The sequence below is a fragment of the Caloenas nicobarica genome, chromosome 5 (genome assembly GCF_036013445.1).
Source record: "Caloenas nicobarica isolate bCalNic1 chromosome 5, bCalNic1.hap1, whole genome shotgun sequence".
Classification (NCBI taxonomy): Eukaryota; Metazoa; Chordata; class Aves; order Columbiformes; family Columbidae; genus Caloenas; species Caloenas nicobarica.
Window position 1 is genome coordinate 37,834,328 of NC_088249.1, and position 20,549 is coordinate 37,854,876.

At 40.1% G+C, this 20,549-nt stretch overlaps 1 protein-coding gene across 5 annotated transcripts in view; it reads left to right on the forward strand.

Annotated features, from left to right (window-relative positions):
- The window catches only part of SIPA1L1 (signal induced proliferation associated 1 like 1), a 223,719-nt gene extending 204,529 nt beyond the window's left edge, over positions 1-19,190 (forward strand). For 4 of the 5 annotated variants that reach the window (XM_065635160.1, XM_065635161.1, XM_065635162.1 and 1 more), the window contains 7 exons: positions 5,110-5,349; positions 6,407-6,572; positions 9,868-10,111; positions 13,036-13,182; positions 15,659-15,773; positions 16,272-16,353; positions 17,103-19,190. In XM_065635160.1, coding sequence (XP_065491232.1) covers positions 5,110-5,349; positions 6,407-6,572; positions 9,868-10,111; positions 13,036-13,182; positions 15,659-15,773; positions 16,272-16,353; positions 17,103-17,246 — 1,138 coding nt within the window. In that variant the 3' untranslated portion in view covers positions 17,247-19,190. The remainder of the gene's footprint in view (positions 1-5,109; positions 5,350-6,406; positions 6,573-9,867; positions 10,112-13,035; positions 13,183-15,658; positions 15,774-16,271; positions 16,354-17,102) is intronic. The other variant, XM_065635164.1, reaches the window with a different exon arrangement.
- Positions 19,191-20,549: the final 1,359 nt, after the last annotated feature.

Sequence of the window (20,549 nt, forward strand, 5' to 3'; positions counted from 1 at the left end):
AAGTAGGGGTTGTCATAGAGACTGTAATGTAGTGAACGGTCTCCGTGTACTTTGTCACGGTAATTTTGACTAAGTAGTCTATTAATGGTGGTCCCGTTATGGTTTTCTGGATCTCATGATTGGCCATTTTTGGCACTAAAGCTCATATTCAGTTGGTATAAATCCCACCCAGGTCTTTTGAGGCTTTCTAGTAGCTATGCATGCATGAAGGACTTGAAAAAGTCTATAGCAGACACTATGCAGAGGGATTTACTTCAATTTCGGGCGATGTTAGCATGTGTTGTGAAGCATTAGAACACGCAGCTCAGGGAAGTGGTTGAGTCACCGTCCCCGGAGGCGTTTAAAAGATGTATGGATGAGGTTCTTAGAGTTGGGTTATGTTTGGACTCAATGATGTTGCGGGTCTTTTCCAGCCTAAATGATTCCATGATTCCGTGTGCCCCTTTCAAGAAAGTAAAACTGTATATGGTGGTTATTTACAGTTTTATCCCTTTTATTTTAAGGCAAGCATGCTTATATGCATTTTTTAATGTTAGTTAGGATATCCTATGAGCCCTGTGGTACTTTTCTGAATATAACTAGCAGTAGCATTAAATGTGAGATTCTTATACAAAATGCTAATTGTAATAAAGATGTCAGCATTTCCATTTGGAAGGATTTTTTCAGAAGTGATTCAAAGAAGTTTGGAAAACTTACATGTAACTCTTGGAAGCTTTATTGTAAGGGTGGGCCTAAAGGGAATGGCATCATTGTACATCTGAGGTTCTAGTTTCTTCTTCTCTGAGCACCAAATAGGATTAGTTCAGTAGAAAAGCCAAGGAAATTTAATAGAAAGAAACATATCTTCACAGGGCAGGCATACCGTGACAGCTCTCAACTTCATCTCCCATGGATATACTTGGTAACCTGATTGCAAACTTAAGTCTAGGATGTTGTCTCATTATTTCTTATAGCATAGCGTTGGGTCTTCAAACATGGTATTTTCCCTGGTTGATCTGGATTAATTTACGTGATGTTTCTCTGATGATACTGAAATGATTCTCTACGTGTTTTTGTGGGGCTGTTACTGAAATCTTCAAGATGAAGGTTCACTGGGCTTTATGCTAAAGAAAACAGTTGGCTTTTTTCTTTTTTTCCAGTTTCATTTAAAAATCAGGTGTTAAAAATGGAGCTCTTTGTAAAGAGGAGTAGTAGCAGTTTATAGAATACATGGGGCATGATACTTGAGAAATATCGCAATCCTTGCACCCACATAGTTTATTTTGGTGAAATAAAAACAGACTGACTTTTGTTCGTTCTTTATTTCTTGCTTTTAAAGAACAGAACATGTGTTTTGTGCCTCACAATAAAGCAAAGGCGCAATCTGGGCTAAAAAGCTTTCATTTTGTTTCTTGTGGCGTCCTCACTTGGTGGCTGCCCACTGAACAGCAGAACCTGAGGAAACCCTTGGTCCAGCTCTTTGCTCCCAGCGTTCCCATAGCTCTTTCTCTGGGGGCACAGCAGCTTGGAGCTGGAGGCTTCTTCAGCTGGCACTTCCAAAATGTAACCACAGCTGCCTGCTCCAAAGAGGTGAAGGAGGAGAGACCGAATGATGATTCTGAATAGGTGACTTTCCATGAGAAATGAACAGCTTAATTGTTGTGTTTCTCTATCAGTTTCTAAATCGTTATCCTTTGTAGGTTCTCACTTTTTTTACCTTTTGCTAGAATGTCTGTAACATCTTCAGAGTCAGGTTTCTGAGCAAGAAGAAAAGGAATTTGGCCCTAAATAACTCGGTGACAAACGAAAAGAAAATAACCATAAATTAGAGTGTTTGTGTCTGTAGAAGACAGGAGCAATAATTAGCGTTCAGATCATTTGATGGTGCATAAAAGAACTTGTACCTGAGAATTAGTGGCAAAATGTAAATTACAGTGATTAACTTTTACAGCAGAGCTTCTGGTTGGGTTTTATTTTTCTTCTCCACCCCCATTGCCAGAGTCCTTCCTGATGACTGTACAGGTTTCTCATCACATCCCTGGAGAATTGCATTATGCAGGCCAGTAATTATACAGAACCATTATAGCTGAATGTCATTAAATGAAGCCATATGTGCTGATGGCATGAATTCCCTAAGAAAAAAACAAATAAAATAGAACTTTCACTTCCACCTAGACTGTATGGTTTCTTATAGTCCTCTTACCAAAACTAAAAGGAAGACTCTGGGTATTTCTAATCAAGTATCTTTTTCATTACTTCTAATAATTTTACGATACTCTAAATGTTATTTAATGATAGTAGAATACTTTTATGAATGGCTTATCTGCAATTCCTGCAGATTGTCATGTAATATTTGAATTTTTCCTTAATGTAATCCTTGATGTCTCAATAATTGAGGTAGGGGACCAGCTGTGGCTGTCTCTGTGTCTTGAGAATGAGGACTGAATTTCTTCCAGATATAATCAAGCTGATCCAGGTGTCTGTTACAGTATGAGGAGTCCTCTGCATGCTTCCTGGTGTTGAATACTCTAATATCTTCCCATCACTACCACAGAGCTCCAGCTCTGATTCAGTTATTCTAGATCTTATCCAAAGCATTTGCTGACAGTTAACAAGTGTGTCTTTGCATCTATCAGTACCCTATTGACCTGCCTGTTTTTACCTGTAGTGTGAAAAATTGCAGTCATATCCATGGTTCTGTGCATAGTTCCTGAAGCAAAATATCCTCCCAAAATACTATATTGTAAAACCACAACTCAAAATGTGCAATACCTTTCAAAGAAGAGTGTATTTAAAACTGTATCCTAATTTTCTTGCTTATTTGCCAGGCTGCTCTTGGCATCTATTACATGACACACATTAAAACGAAGTAATAATATTTTAAATAAATGCATATATGCAATATGATATGTAATAAAATAATCTCATTATTTTATTATATATACATATGCATTTTATGTATACATTTTATGTAGAGCATACCAAACATCATTTTTTACCCTATTTGCCTGGTAATTTTAAGGATCAACACTACCAGTCTATCTAGGTGGTGTTATTGGTTTTTATCAATAAATGTTTTCTCACAACTGGCACTTCCTTGAGAACTACCTGATGGATTAAAGAATTCTGAAATGTGATCAGAACTTCCCTTTTGCTACACTGAAGCAAAAGACTTCTCCATTTTTGAGTGTATATAGAAGGTTGTAAAAATGACAAAAAAATAGCCCCATATGTTTTCTTTAAAGATGTGCGTCTTCTCCAAATCGTGGTGGTTTAATTTTGTGGTGGTGATGTCCCACAGATGGGCTGGTTTACTCAGCGTGTGTAGGAGTTTTCCTTCAGTATTGAAAAAGAAGAGTGAAGGGAGAATGAAATTTGCTGCTTCTCCCCCTAGATTTTATTTTTCTCTGCTTTCTTGCAATATGTTATGTTTACTTATATCTGCTACAAATAAGAAGGTTGTGGTGTGCAGTGCTAAATATACGGGCTTGATGGACAGGAAAATCTCTTCCTGTATTTTCCCAGTCTGCCATCTTTTCTGTAGGCCCTTCAAACGTAGAGATGGAAGGAAGAAAAAAAAAAAATTCTATAATACAAAATCTATATTGTAGTCATTTGATTTGCGCACATATGGGAGGCTGCATCTTGCCCCTGACGTGAGGGACTTTCCAGCCATCCCCAGGTACGAGAGATGGAAGCAGGGGCTGCAGCAGCCGGTGCCGTTTGGGTGGGGAAGACTACAGACCACTCAGACTCCTCATTAAATCCACAGCACTTACATGTTGCTGCTTAACTAGAGCCATATGAAAATGAAATGCAGTTGAAGGTGATTTTTTTTTTTTTTTAGACTCTTATCTGTTGTCAGTGGTGAGAGAGGAGAAAGTGCAGAGCATTAATTCTCCTTGTGTATCTGAGACACCTAATTTAAGAGCAGGGGAATCACCTCCTAAGGAAGTTTCTCCATTGACTACAGCAGGAGCAAGACAAGTGGCATACACTAGATAACTGGCTTCTATAAGGCTAAATTTAGGTGAGATTATTTTTTCAGGTGGCAACATAAATTTAACCTTAAAGTCTTTTTGTCTGTTTCAGCAAGATGTAAAAATGCATTTTTATCAAAATATGAAAAGACTTGAAGGATTTTCTCTTAAGCTGGGAAAGAAAAGATTACTCAGTGACTCTATTCAGTCTCCCAGCTAATTTTTATTTCTCAGTCAGAAACCATTCTTTAGCACGGGGCCATCTGTTTCATATTCCTTCCTTGCAGCATTGGATACAGGGATGTAATGTGACTGAGTTGTGTAGAGGACTCATAGAAAACTGGTCTCGGAATACATAACACTGTTTCAGTACTAACGTTTTGCATGAAGTTTTCCTGTAACTGTACTTGGAAATGCCCGACATTTTAAGGTTGTTATAGTCTTAAGTCCTCGTGCTTCTGGTATTATGCAAGTTCCATCAGATTTGCATACCAGCATAACTAAAGAGTAGCTCCCATCTAAAGCCCTCCTCCTTCTTTCAGCAATACGCTGCAGTTGATCATCCCAACTCTTTTTGCTCCGTAGATAAATTGTGATACATGTTAGAGACCCGCTTAAATTTCTCAATTTAAGAGTCTTTTTTTGCAAATATTAACTCCCTTTCAGGCAAAATCCAGGAAGTCCTGCTTTGAAAGAGATAGGGGCTTCTTCTTTGGTTTGTTGTGGGGTCTTAAAGAGATGTTTCCTGTTGCTTAAGTTCCTTCAAAATATGTTTTCTTCCACAACCAGGAATCCCAGCAAGAAATTGGACCTGGGCTCTGTTTTGCTAATTCAGCTGCAATCTCGTGTATTACTTTAAAGCTGCCTACTGACTGTGAACTGTAGATTTCCCATTTGTGAAGAGGAGTGAGGGGATGATGGTATATTGCATCCTCAGAGGTTGCTTACAAAATATTTCATTACTATGTGAGATGTTTTTAATAAATATTGGTGGGAATGCCCTTAAGAAGAGCAAAGTGGTTTTGCTATTCTACCTGCTGTTGATCCAAGTAACATCTTGTGCTCAGAGTTCTGCTTTAAAAATAGTTAAACAAGGTGCATGTATACACATATGAGGCAAATTTTGTCTTTATTATGTTTTTTCTCATAGTACCATGAGCTCACGACACTCTGCCAGCCCGGTTGTTTTCACCAGTGCCAGAAGCTCACCTAAAGAAGAGATTCATTCTGCTACTTCTCCCCAGCTCGCACCTTCTTTCTCCTCTTCCTCTTCTTCCTCATCTGGTCCCAGGACTTTCTACCCTCGCCAGGGTGCTACTAGCAAGTATCTGATTGGATGGAAAAAGCCAGAAGGGACAATAAACTCGGTGGGGTTTATGGATTCAAGAAAGTAAGACTGGTTTTTGGTTCTCTTGTTTGGTTATTTGCTTTAATTGCAAAGAAGCATTGAGATCTGTGACACTTCTCTGTATAGAAGAGCTCAAGACTATTGAATAGAATGCTTCGTCTTCTGTAGAACTTTAATCTAGAGTTCTGCAGCAAGGCTTAAATATTTGATAGTTAGGTAATCTCGTTCCCTGTTGACTTGTAAAAGATTTTTTTTTATCATTTCTAGAGATGTGTATGGATTTGAGTTCTATTAAGGCTTACCTTTCCTCAGGTGCTCTTAAGGGTGATTCAAAATGCTATTTGAGGAAATATTAGAAATCCTCCTAACATAGAGCCTGAGTTTTCCTTAAACCTCTCATCCATGTAGTGGTACCATGCATTAGCTCTGTAGCACTCCATGTGGCATTGTTAAGATTGCTGCCGGTATCCAGTGTAACTGGCTGAAAGCAAGCCAAGATCTCTCCGTGTTGCAATATGCAACCATCTCTTTTGGAAAAGAAATTGAGAAACAACTTCCTAGTGAAAATATTGTTCCTACGAGTCTAGTATGACTGAGAAAGCAAGTGGTTCAGAAAGCCCATTTCAAATATTCAAGCCCTATTGACTTTTATTGGGTCAAGCACAGTATCCCTAGATGATACCAATAGCTGGCTGTCAAAAGGAGGTAGTGAACCTTTGTTATAACTGTGTTATAAAAAGCCAGTTAAAACATATAAGAAACTTGGTGATTTGCTGGTTTGGGGCTCATTGAAGACATTTATATTTTTTTAGTTTTGTACAGAATACACATTATCTAATAGATTCAATCTCTTATTGGGAAAGTGTTACGATAACCTTTAAGTGTATTGCTGGTTGATGTTTTTAAACAAGTTTATTGCTTCAACGGGTATTCATTAAGATGAGGCTCTGCTGTATTAGTGAAAGTCCTTCGTCTCTTCCATGCCCTCTACCTAGCTTTTTTTCTTCGAAAATCTCGAGGGTGCTATAATTTTTGTTTCATTCATGCCTCCTGCCCCAGGGATTTGAGACCTGAATGTGTCTGTTCCGTTTCGTTTAAGACGTCACCAGAGTGATGGCAGTGAAATGGCCCACCCTCGGCTGCGTGCTTCAGCGAGAGATCTCCGAGCATCACCAAAACGAGCATCCAAGTCCACTGTCGAAGAAGAGCTGAAGAAATTGATAGATCTTGATAGCCCAACACCTGAGTCCCAGAAGAATTTTAAGGTATGTTAGAGAGTCTGTCATCTGGCCATCTCCTGTCACAGTTAAGTGAAATCTGAGAACACCTGAAGAGCAATGCACAAGCCCTCTTCTGATCAGAGTCATAGTTCTGTTGTTACAAAACATAAATGTGTAAAGTTACACTTTATAAGGATTTGATGGTTGAGTTCATTGCTGCCTAGGCATATCGACTACTACAACAAATGCTTCACGATTTGGAAAAGGATGAAGGTTGTGAAACTCTAAGATTTCTGTGTAGAAAATGCTGAGTGCTTTCAAAGCAAAGCTGAAGCGTTCATTCATACAGGGCTTACAGGGTTGGACTTTGGACTCAAGAGTTTCTCAGGATCTTTTCTATTCTCACCCATGACAGGAAAATAAAATGCAAAGCATTCCCAGAATTCTCATCATGGACAGAAAGTCATCTGTTTGTCACAGACTTATCTACTAGAGAAATACATTTGGGGAACAGTCACTGCAATATTATTACAGTTTTGTGTGCAAATTTGAAGAGACTGGTACGCCAAATTTCAAACATTTAGGATTGCTGGCTCATGGGAAATCCTGTAGTGTTGTTATGCATTTGAATTGTTCTTCTCTGATTGCATCACTAGGCAGTGATTTGTTGACAGCATTGAAATCCTTGCAAAAGCCATGCTTTTATGCCTCTTTAATCCTGTTACTGCACAAGGACAAGAATGCTTCCTAAACTTAAGCAAATATTTATACAGAATAAATAGCTAGAAACATTTCTCGCTGTGTTTCAAAATGTGTATAATAACCCCAGTGCGTTTATTAGTTTTAAAAATCCATGATTTTGAAGAGAACATCTTGATTTGTACAGTCAGTGCCTAGCAGCTGGGGCTCATCACCAGGACCCCAAATGCTTTCCACAGCCACTATGCAAAAGAGAGAGCTGCAACTTCTTTCTTTGCTTATGAAAACCCACAGTGGCTTATTAAAACTTTGTAAGAGCTAGGTTCTGTACACAGGTTATTTCAGATGTTGCTTCTGAGGCCAGAGAAAAAACACCCTTGCCAATGGCAAGATATATTTTCCTTAGGTTAGTGGTAGTTCTGAGGGGAGTGGGACCTGGGCAGTGCGAGCATCTCCTGTTGGTTCTTTTGAGCAAGAGGATTGTTCTCATTCCAAGAAATTCCATTCCATTTAAAGAGATGGCCTGAAGACCATGAAAAGTGTGTATGTTCCCAGGTTTGTTTTTCTGCTTTGGGGTTAGTGAATCAGTTCTTACCCTGATCTTTATTTCCTGGTGACTGTAACTAGTATGTTAATTCCGGTTATACTTTTGATAATTTTCAGCAAGTTGATAACATTCTATCACACCAATAAATTAAATCTTTTCCATTTTAAAAGTAACTGTCATTTCTGCCCACTGCATGATTTATATTTCATCTTACAGAAAGTTGCTCATATGGCATAAAAATTTTTGACAGTTAAAAAAAAAAGGAAAAAAAGAAAAAGGAATTATAATGCCCTTCATTAGTTCTCTGCACAAAGACTGAAAATCCTCCTTCTTCCTATCTGTTGTCTGCCAAAGGCTTTGTTTGCTAGTAGAATTTGTTCTAGGCTGTGATTTTGTGTCTTGTGCATTTTTTTAATTATCTTTCCAGCCTTCCTTATCTCCTTATGCGTTACATCTTCCCAGACAAGTCACCCTTCTTTTTCTCTTCCCTCTGCTCTGTTACCAGAAGACAATTCCTGCTCATATTGCCTCTGTTCGACTCCATCAAATACTTGCATCTGTGCAACCTCTTAATCTCAACATCTGATATTAACTGGTGATTCCAGCTCCTAATTCTTTGACACTGAGTGAATTATACCACCTTCGAGTAAATGCTGCTTGACTTGGCAGCCTTTTCTTTCCCTTTGCCACTTCAGGACAAGCACTGGGAGATTTCACTGGATCATAACATGAACCTGCTGGTTTGAGCTTTTAAATTTCAGCATAAAAACCAGCTTATCCTCAACATAACATAGTGACAACTGTGTACCAGAAGGTGTCATTTCTGTAGTGCTAACTATGTAGGGTTCATACTATGATGGGCATGTCCTGAGGAAGGCAACGCAGAATGGAGAATTTGATGTAATGGAAGTTGGCATCAGATGTGGCTTCTCTTTCCTTCTTTGTTTTTTGATGATAGCAGGTTTTTGGAATCTTAATTGTTTCTGGTCCTTAATCATAAATGCGCAGCAGTCTTTTAATATCAAAATCTGTAACGTTTGGGGGAAGAGGGAAAAAAGGCATATTATCTTCCATTCTACAGTACCAATAGACCCTCCTCCATGTTCTTCTCCCACCTGGTAGTGTGGGATTTTGATCACAGGAATAAAGTACCGTCTGTTTAAACATTCTTTTTTCCCCTTTCTGAGAAGAGAGAACCATTTTTATGTGCAAATGAGCAACCCTTTATAATGTTTAATCACCTTTTCCAGAAATCGTATTATATTCTTTTTTGTTTAAACTTGCTTACAGAACAAATGAGGGTGGTGAGATCATCCTTTCTATTTGCCATTTCTCCAGGAAAGCCTTTGGACCAAACTTTCACTAAACCATAAAGAAATGTCATATTTTAGAGATAGTTACATCGGGACAGGTGTCATGAAAATCAGTGTCTCTGCTGATGGGCATGGTTGTGCGCTCTGTGGCAGCAGCTCGCTGGCACTGGCCAGAGAGTTGGTAGCTCCAGGCTAACCCACCGCGCGGCTTTCTCCGCTGTGGAGCATGGAGGAAGCTGGCATGATGGTGGGGGTAAGACACAAGTTTTCTCATTCATGGGACTATTTACTTCATTTTGATTCAAATCCTTCTGAAGAATCAAAGCGGTGGTGGGCGTTCCTTGTCGTTCAGTAATAAGAGACTTCTAATGAGTCGGCGTTTGCTGGTGCTCTGCCTGCAGAAAGGCAGACGCCCCCAGGCAGAAGGAACAGCTCTGGTTTATGCAGCATTCAGTCCATTTCTGTAAACATTATCTCTGCTGCACATCGGCTCTAGAATCTGCAAGGGCTGCCTGAGATTCCCACTTCAGGAGAAGTTTTAAGGGTATTTAAAAGGTAGAATGCAAGATAGACTAAAAAAACCTGTATATGTTAGCCAGTTATAATTTCCTTCAAAGCAGATTCCTTTAGTTCTTTTTCCTATCCAGTCTGAAAAAAAAAGTTAAAACTTGCTATCTTATTTAAAAAAAAAAGTTTTAAAAAGCTATTTCAGAAAATACTTCAAAATTTTCTTTATTGATTTTTTTCTCATTTCTTTTTATTTGTTTTTATCAATGTATAGTCACACACTCTGTCCTGTCAGTCTCCCTTTCCCAGCACTCCTACCACAAGGCGTGCCTTGCAAAGGACTTTGTCAGATGAGAGTATTTACAGTGGTCAGAGGGACCACTTCTTCGCCTCGCGGGCCTCGCTCTTGGACCAAGCAATGCCAAATGATGTCCTGTTCACCAGCACATACCCTTCTCTCCCAAAGTCGCTGCCATTACGGAGACCATCATATACTTTGGGAATGAAATCACTACATGGTAAATGTATTTCACGTTTTTCTACTTTCAAAGGAATCCTTCGTTAATCGTGTTATGGGAAAATGTTTGTTATAGCAATTAGTACTTCCATCTTGATTTTGCTAAAATGAGGAGAGTCAAGTCACATGCCTGAAAATAGAAAATAGGATGGGAATTATTTTTTTTTTCCTCACTTCAGTGGGTATAAGACTGCATGAGGTAACTGCAGTTACCTTTCGCCATTTCTTCCAGGAGACATCTGGACCAGTTGAACCAATGGGCAAATAACACATGCCTGGCTATACACCAGTGACAACTGCAGGTGTCAGTTCTATTAGCCTGGGATTATGGGAACAAAATACTATTAGGAAAGTAATGATATGAAAGTGGATAAATACTAGCGGACATTTGGATGTACAGCTGCACCAGATACAGTTTTTATTGCACAAACTTTTTACATTCACCCCGTTACCCTATTCATTTTGCAGGACTTCAGTTAATTATTTTAGTCACACATCAACAGCTAACAGGAAAAAGTTATTGGTAAACTGCTGTCAAGAAGGTGCTCAGCTTTCCCCGTTATTTTACTGAAAAGTCTCAGAAGGATTATCTGATAGATTGTGTGTTGCTGCATGTGAATGTCTCAGTGGGTGAGAAAGGGAATTTTCACAGGTTCCCGCTGTACCTCGTAGCTACATGTCTACTAAATGTATTTTCCAGAAATAGAGCTAGATCTCACAGTGTAGGATTCTGCAATGTTTTCTGAAGAACTATGTCTGCTCTGATTTATTCATGTTTTTTAGTGTGTTTCAAGAGGAAAAGGCAAAGCTATCAATAGGTTGAACTCACTATAGCAAGCCCTAAGCACAGTCTTTATTTAGATACACAGGATACATTTGACAGTGAAGCCTGCTGAAGAAATCTATTTTAAATTCTTTTCATCTGTCTGCGATCACCAGGCACCAGTTCTCAGTGTTGGACCTGACATTTTCATGAGCTGTTGTTTCTGTATCACGTATTTCTTGTGTAAGAGTTAGGAAACTGAGCTCCCTTCACTTCTGCTTTTTATACACACTAAAATAACTTTGCAGACTTGATTATGCTTGTAACTGGCTAGTGGATTTGGCTTCTGAGGGCTTGGGGTCAGAAGATTAATGATGCCATCTGAGTAGAAGTGGAAAGCAGCACTTGGTCTCTTTTCATTTAGATGTCTGTATTTTCCAAAAGGAAAACCACAAAACCTTCTTTTGCTGTCACGTTCTATTCCATCCCAAACCAGTTAGTCCTCCTAGTGCGCAAGATTTATACATATGTCAACAAAACAAGATTTTCCATTTTCTGTAAAAGGTAGGCCTGCCTGATAAAAGAGCCAGTGACACAAATTGTCTCCCCCCACACTTGCCTTTGCTGAGAGAAGGATTAAGTAGAGCTGGATATTTAATACCACAAGTATTTGGCTTCCAGCTATTCAAAATTCTTTAAATTCAAAGATCTGAATAACAAAGAATAGCTATTCCAGAGCACCTTCATTTGTTTTGAAGAGGGACAACAATGAGCTAAAAATATTCTTATTTTCTCATCTGTCTTAATTAACGATCCAACTCACACTTTTAAAACAGGTAATTTTTCAAATGGCTATGTTTTTTCCTCATAATTCTGTGTGTCTTTTCGCTAATTATAAATATTTTCATGTTAAGAACTTCCCAAATAACTGCCCTCTCCTGAGGAGATAATGCAAGAGTCCTCAGTGTTAATGTAGAGCTGAACTTATGTTTATAAAAAGTAAAGACACACAGAGACAAAAAAAATATTCAAGATTTTTGAGCAGATAAGTGAATGCAGTGTAGCTTTTCTGATCATTGCTTCCCATGCAGCAATATTATTTATCTGAAGAGACATTTGTCTTCCAGTGGGCTTGTGTCCTGCCCACCAGGCTGTCTTTCTGTTTGCTCTGGTCCAAATGGATTCTTCACTATACCCTTCTCTGCAGCATCCTCCCAGGTGCCCAGTCCATCTTCTCAGCCTTACATCTCTGGAGCTTCTAATTGCACCTACAAATATTTCAAAACTTTCTTTATGCCCTGACAGAGGGCACAAGGAAGCAGGTGCTTGCTGCTTCTGAGCTTACACATGTGCTGACTGACCAGGCATTGCACATTTTTTGATTATCCAGCCAGTAAACTGAAATAAAGTAGATAATTGTTGGTTTACAATTTGATCTTTCCTTAATTAGTGGCAGTAATTCTACTGTTTCACTTTGCTAGGCACCAGTTCGTACAAAAATTACAGGGACTTCATCTCTTTCTTTCAAGCTTGCCAATTTTTTTTCCATAGCGGGCCATGTATTATACCACCTTATAGGTAGGTGGGCATGGGTATTTTTCAGTAAAGATCAAGAGGTTTCACTAAACTGCTCAGAGATGGGCAATGCTTTGTAAGTCATTTGAAGGGCTTTCTTGTTCTGATTCATCTTGGTAGACCTAAGTCTGCTCTCATTGGTTTACAAAATTGTAAAGAGAGGAGAGAGAAGAAAAAAAAAAAACCACTCAGTTTTGCATTTTTACAGGAGCAAATATGTGTCAGGGACCATAGAAGCCCCAGTGAGCTACAAAGCCCTCCAGAGTATCTTCAGCTTGTGCAGAAGCAGGAATTGTTGGGTACAAGAGTGCTGCCCCCAGCCCCAGCGCTGGGAGGAGGCAGAGTGGCTTTTGAAGTGCTAAGCTGTGAAGATTCAGGCAGGTTAGAAAAGAGCTGAATGTCCTGGTGAGAAGCACTGTCTCAGAAAACTGGCTTGTAACATGCTCTGTTTGGTCAACTACAGTTGATCAAACTGGTTCCGAAAGTGCTATCCCAGAAAAATTAAAAATAGGGTTAGTATTAGTACTAAGAAAGGAATTGTGGGGTTTTCTTTTATGGAGTTTATAATTTGTTCTGCTGTGCTCTAGGAGAGTTTTCTGCCTCAGACAGCTCCCTCACAGATATCCAGGAGCAAAGACGGCAGCCCATGCCAGACCCTGGTCTTATGCCGTTGCCTGATTCTGCCTCTGATCTGGACTGGTCAAACTTGGTAGATGCTGCCAAAGCTTTTGAAGGTAAGTTTTCAGAATATAACACTTAGAAAGGTGGTCTTTGTGCATGCTTTACTAGGGAGTGGGTGGTTGTTTTGGTGTGGTTTTTTTTCACTCGTTCTTTTGTTGCTGTTACTGTTTCTACATAGTCTGAAGCTAAAGCTAGTTTAAAATAGCAATTCAAGTCTTAACAGCCTGAAGCTTTGTATGTAGTTCTCAGAGACAATTTCTTCATACTGGAATCCCTCTGTGCTACAGTTTGGCCAAATTTCTGTGAAACTGGCTACTTTTCATTTCATATAGAACAGGTGCAGACATCACAGCTAGGGTGGAAAAGACATCTGACACAGAAATGGAAAAGTAAAGTCAAATAGCAGGGGAAAAGCATACGAGCACACTAATGATTGCTTGCTTACTGCACTAGCAAGAAGTTTCTGTAGTGCAGCTGAAGTGCGCTGCCAAGGTAATTTGGGAAATACGCCTTGTTGGTTTAGACTTTTCCATTGCCATTCTTCCCCTTGTGTTCTCTGAGTGCATAGATGTGCACATGTCTTTCATCCTATGGCACTTTCCATCTGCTTGAAACTCAGGAAACTGAAGAGAACTGTAAGCTGCCTAGATGTGTTCGAATTTAAAATTAAACACACTTCAGCCCAAAGGGAGTTTACCTTACAGTTACTATAACACAATGGAAAAGTCTTCTAGGTGCATTAAACAGAAATGCTTTTTCCTAATCCCTGCATAAATGCTGTCCCACCTTCGTGGAAGTGTTTTCACTGATCCTAAATCTTTTAGACATTATTCTGCATGGTTGGAGAAGGTTGTGAAGTAACTTGCTTTCTGGGCTCTTCTGTGGTAGCAGCCAAATGCTTCCATAAGACAGCGCATGTCTAAGCTGGCGTTCAAGACGTACGTGTGTGCCCTGCGCTGTTGCTGTAGGAGTTGTAGGATCAGCATGTCTCATATTTCTGCTGTGCAGCGTTGGGAAAGAGTGTTCAAAGTAAGCCTTAGTCCCTAAGAGGAGATGAATTTGTAGTTAATGTTTTTTTCACCACCATATAGAGGTGAAACCCAGGTTTCAATGCGTTTCACTGTGATCAGCAGTTTCTGTTTAAAAGATTCCCCCTTTTTGGTTAGATTTATTTGACTGTCCTCGTTAACCTGAATCCCTCACTTTTCTAGCCCCCAAACTCACTTGTGTTTCTCTTTAGCAGTGTGAACAAAGGTCAGTATGGTGGAGGTAACAAACTGACACCTCAGATGAAGCAAAGCTGGGGCGATGTGTTGGCTGGCACCTTCATCTCACTGCTGTAAAAATATATTCAGATTTGACTTGGAGGGGGAACAGCTGTCTGATGTCAATATAATTGCAGTCTCTAGTCTCTGCCAGGTGCCAGTTGGGATTGACAAGTACCAGGCAGCCTAAATTCTGATTTGTGATCCTGGATGCCTCTCTTCTACATCATTGATTGGTGTCTTCAGCACATGCCCTTGAAGTTACAAGTAGTGATATCTGCAACTAGCTGAAGCAAAAGCTGCCCGGATCCCTGAGCTACACCAGCCTTCAGTATTTTCACTCAAAGGAAAAAAGAGAGAAGTGGGAAAAATTGAATCAAATACCAAGGCGCATTAATTTTAGTGTTGTTGAAAGCACAGAATTAAAATTTGCAAAGCAGGAAAAGATGCTATTGTTCTATTTCCAGTGAAAGACCAGCAGCTGCTGAGGGAGAGAGATGTTAATTTATTAAACTAAAAAGTGTTTCTGTTACTGTCTGTGCAAGGAAACTCCAGAGGTAGGGACAGTCAGTAGTTCAGTCACAACCACATGTCATAGTGATTTAGAGATGTGTTTAAAAGATTTGAGCAGTTACAGGACAAAAGAAATATAGACGCAAGGGAGGAAAGAGGCTTCACATTTCAATCTAAGAATGTTTTCTAAAGCGTAAGGAAGAAATTTTGGGTTCTGAAAAATTACGTTGGTCATTTTGCTTTCCACATGTAAATTATGCACAGTGAGCTTTTCTTTCCTCAAGAAAAAGGGGTCCTTTATGGAGTTCCTGAGTTACTGGGCAGTGTCATGCAGTTGTACCCAGGAAGTTCTGCACAGTGTGTGTTTGTTCCTGCTTGGCATCTTGCCTCTCTTGGAACTGGCCTTGGGTGGACTCTCTGAGTGTTGCTGGGGTCTCTCTGCTTTGCACTCTCCAGCATCTCCCTCCTGGAGAGCTGCTTAGCCCGAGGGTGATGTATGATCTGTGTGAGTGTGCAGGGCTGTGCCAGAGTTATTATAGTACTTGCCTGTTGAATCCAATCCAGTGGAGAACCTGGTGCAAACACTTGCAATGCCGGTTTGCCTCCGTCAAGTGGATATTGGTATGTCATATCATCACCTTATCTTGCTTGAGACAGATTGCTATGAGGTCGTGTCATGTAGCTGTTGTGCAATACATGAAAAAATAATCATCACTGCTGCCACTGTTTTTCTCTGTGTTTGCCTTCTCAGTTCAGCGAGCTTCATTCTTTGCTGCTGCTGATGAAAATCACAGACCTGTGAGCGCTGCTTCCAGTAGTGATCAGGCTGAGGACCAGCTTACTGCACAGATAAAGCCTTATACAGGGTAAGTAAATGCACCAGATATGCAGGCTTCCTTAGCTACAAACCAAGGAAAAAAGTAGGAACGTCTTTATTTGGACGCTATCACCAGGCTTCACAGAAGAACTCTTCACAAGGTCATGAAGATGGTGGTGGGAAGTGAAAACAGAAGAATCATAAGTACAGTTTAACTTTTTTGTTGGTTCTTTCTTGTCTGAGATGGTCAGGAACATGTCCAAAGTAATGGTAATTCAAGGCGCGTATGATGTGTAGAAGTGGAGTGATGTAGAGAAGTCAAGTGATGGGATAGCCCTACTTAATAATGAATTAAATTTCTTCTGTTCATTAATGCGCTGCATGTCATGTACTCTTTGTTAGGTTCTTTTTGTTCAATTTTGTGAATTCTTAGTGTACTCAAGTGCATACCTATGTAAAGCCACTTGGTATAGACAAGGCTGTTAGCTACCCTACAGGAACACAGTAAACCATATCAACACCTATTCATGTTCCCTGCTTTCAACAGTAAAGAATCTCCTCCAACTCTCGCCTCTAAAGTGGACCAACTGGAAGGTTTGCTGAAGATGTTGCAAGAGGATTTAAGGAAGGTAAACACTTAATCTACAGAAAAATCTGAGACGTATTTAGTGCTGATGGGCAGTGCTAATAACTGTGTAATCCTGCTTTGCCATGCCTCAGCCTGTGCCAGTCTTATCCTTGTATAAGAAAAAGACATTTCTTTACTACTTTTCTCAGACCATACTTCTAATTATGCAAGGCTAAGGTGGTGTTTGTAAATCTGTAGTGATCTGATTCCTCTGCTTAAATTACGAGGGTGATTCAGAGTACCTCCACTCTGAATTCAGGTGGCACTGCAAAAGTCTCAAAGTTAGTCCATGTAAATATATCCTGCTGATGTTGAAAAGTTGACAGTATTATCTAAACATAATTTCTTCTATGGAAGCTTTCTGTATTCTGTTACTGCTTGCTTGGTCCAAGAAGGATCTGCTATGGTCAAATGAAAAGTCTCTTCACTGGGGAGGTATTCACAGGAATATTTCCTATCCCTTATTTAACCATGAACAGTTGTATATACATGTTGTGCATACAGAACAGGGCATGTCCAGCTTTATTTCACCACTTGGGGAGCCAGCTTCTGTGTTAGTACTTAAAATAGAGAAATCCTGCTCATTAAATGTCGCAAGTGTCCGTTAGGTACAAAACTGTGTGTTACTGCACGTAGAATCCTTACAAAGATGAGAATCATCCTTTCTTAAGAGTGTCTTGCCGGTCTATATAGGTAGGAATCATCACCTAAAACTTCCACTAAGATCTGTATTTTTTCCTCACGTCTAAGGAAAAAGAGGACAAGGCCAATCTCCAGGCTGAAGTGCAACATTTACGGGAAGACAACTTGAGGTTACAGGAGGAATCCCAGAATGCAACTGAGAAACTGAAGAAATTCACCGAATGGGTTTTCAACACAATAGATATGAACTGAGAGCAGTGTACGGGGAAGGAAACTATCTGTTATGAATATTATTACTGGGGACTTAAGCTTTAATGCCACCTTAACCATGACATGTGAAAGTATAGTCAGAGCACTTCCCTGTCCTTCATCTTCCGATAACCCTTTTTTGCATCTCTGCGTGCACTCAGAACAATTGCAGATCAACAATCAATGTCTGCCTTTTGTAGAAAAATTAAAGTAAATAATTTTAAAAAGGTAAAATAAAAGTTTAACTGCTAAAATGTGAATGTCTATTTTTTGCACATTGTCTCTTTATCTGTTATGTACAAAAATGATTTGGAGGCTAGATCGGGCTTGCTCTTCAGTCTGCCTCTGTTTCCACTAACTCTTTTCTCTCTGTTTCAGGTAATCTGCTTTTCCTTGCAGCTTTGGCAAATATTATGACATCTAGAAAATTAGAAAGAAATGTTTATTTTACTGCTCTTCTTACGTTGTTTTCTGAAGTATGGCACAGACAAAGGGATGTAATGCAATGTTTTAGGTGTCTCCTTAGCAATTTGCGCTTGGTTGCTAGTGCTACCTTCCCATACATTACAGCGCGTGACCATAGTGTTGGTATGGTACAGAACAACCAGCATCGTAACGTTTGGAGAGCGACTAGAGACATGAGCCATGGGCGAGGTGTATTATCGCACATCCATTGCGTTGCCATTTCTGTCAGCCTTTGTTTCCCGCGGAAACAATGGCTGCCAAGTAGCTTTACAAACAGCAAAACTGGGCGTGCTGCCGTTCATACTGCAGCGGGCAGGCAGATTGATCCTGAGCACGGCTGCTGTAGCGCGGCAGCGCAGTCCCCTTCCCTTCCAGGGGAAGCTGTTACTTGCATGTGTGCAGAAGACTTAGGCTGAAGTTGTAAAGAGATTTAAGATTTCTTTGCCCTGAACTGTTTCCATGAAAATCCACGTAAACCATCTCCATGCATTTGCCCTCCTATTCTGTTTCTCTGGACTTCTCAAATCACAACACATTTGAGAAATGTTTATTCAACTTGTGTTTTATTACATGAGAGGTCTTCTAAATCTTTGACTATGGTAGACAGAGGAATATGTAAAGGTGAATTAGAGAAGTGTATTTTTCAAAGTACTGGGATAGGGTTGGAGCTCTGAAATCCCCAATCCCCGGTGAAACTGTCTAGCATGAGATTTCCCAAACCGCCTCATGCCAGGAAAGTTTATTTCTTGTTCTTTGAAGGAACAGTTAACTTGCCACAACATGTTACCTCTCCAGAAAATACCTTTTAGGTGTCAGAACACGATTTTTAAGTGCCGCAGTCTGCACAGGCATTGAACTGTGCAGTCTGCTGAGAAACCTTTTCTACTCCATTCTGAGGATACAGTCAATACCTTAATAACTATTGCCTTGCACAAAGTGCAGTCTGGGGGTTAATTTCAAGAGCATCCACTCCCTCCCCTTTACCACATGCTCAAATAGACAGATTAAAATCATCAGGCATAGTCTTGTCACAGAATCTTCCACGTTCTTTTCAACTCCCTTTTTCATGCTCTTTAATCTTGCTCCACACAAGTACACACTACACTTCAACCTCAAACTTCATTTGTGATGCTAATCCCCATGGAGTTCTTCTCTAATGTTTTGTCATGGAAATGGATCTCTTTGGAACTATTTCTGGAGTGCTTTTGTAAAGGTTTAGAATGTCTTGGGTTTTTTAATGACTTGTATGAAGGAGATTTATATAATGCCTGATATTATTTGTAAATGGGAAATATTGCTAACATCTCTGAGCATCCTGAAGTCTTGCTTTTATTCTCTTTTATTTTTAAGTTTGGTTTTTATTTTATTTCAAAAAAATATTTTGGGACTTGGGGCAGACTATTTATTAGAGTTTTGCAACAGAGTTCTTCTTGTATGATGCCACTGAAGGCTACTTGTAAAATTCTGACAATAAAACTCATTTTAAAGGCTCTTCTAAACCATTTTCTTGTGATTTTGTTGGGTTTGTTGTTTAAGACTTTTCAGAGTGCATTTCTTCCTGCTTTTCGTATTGTACCGCTTTTCTCAGTGCTTAGTAATAGAGGAAGTTTGTTCTCCATCATACTTCCACGTTTTTATCCTTTGAAGGCCATTACTTGGTATGTACACGCACACTTCATCCCTAGATTTTTTTTTAACTTGTATTACTGCAAAAATAGTTTTTCTTCCCCTATTTACAAGGTTTTTCTACCTTTAACAGTGACTCTGAGCTTCACCAGGCTGATATGGTAAAGGAGGAGCAGTGGGTTTTTGTCATTTATCACAGTTTTAGAACTTGGAAAAATCGAAGCTGATTTAGGTCAAAACCAAACTCGTCTGGCACATCTGCCCAAGGGAACACACAGCTTTCAGCATCCCAGAGCCCAGCCTGTGAGCACACAACATGACACGTTAGGTTTGTTTTGCAGATCTCCTCCTTTGACTTGGAAGATGACCTTGAACATGTTTCGAACAGACCTTTTTTTGGCTTGATGGATCAGTGTTCTACACAGCTCAAAAAATGTGGAACCTAGATCACTTTGCGAGAAAAGTGTCTTCCAGGTTCGCTGAATGGATCCTTAAAAACCACATGGGGAAAGAAAATCCATCTCTTCCTAGCAGTGAAGTTACCTGACCAAGAGAGCTCTGAAGCAGCAAGAACAAAAAGAAGCATCCAATTGAAAAATATGGGTTGAGTCTCGGAAAGAAAACTCGATGCTGTTTTACCACTTTTATTGGATAGTGGTAACTGAGTTGAAGCACAAAGTTTCCTGCAGGTCAAGGAGGTGCCCTGCCCATGTTCATAACGAAGTCACGCCAGAGGTTCCCATGCTCCACCATGCACGTGGCGAGGTCAGCCTAGAGCAGGGCAAGATCGAACTTGCCAGGCGTCTCCTCACAGCCTGAGTAGTTACTGGCCTAGACAGAAGGTGGGTGGCTGTGGGAGGAGTGTGGGTAGCAGGGGCAACCTTCCTATTTAATTTCTCCCAAGAAAGTGATGTTTTATATTTCTGGTAACAGTTCTGTATTGCTTGTTCCAATGTGTAGGTGGTGTTCTCCCTGTGGCAGTGTTTTGGACAGCCAGATGTGGCTGGCACAGCAGCAGAAGGCTGACTTCTCCCAAAATCCCCAAACCAGGGGGGGGTCACCACAGGGGGGCTGTCGCTTGCATGATGGTGGTTGCTCTGTGGGAAGTGAAGCAGGGTGTAGGTACCAGTGGGTATCGGGCTGAGGTAAGCAGTGAGCTGTGAGGCTCGCAGGAGCTGGGATTGTGAGGGGAGAGGCTGGTGGAAAGGAAACTGG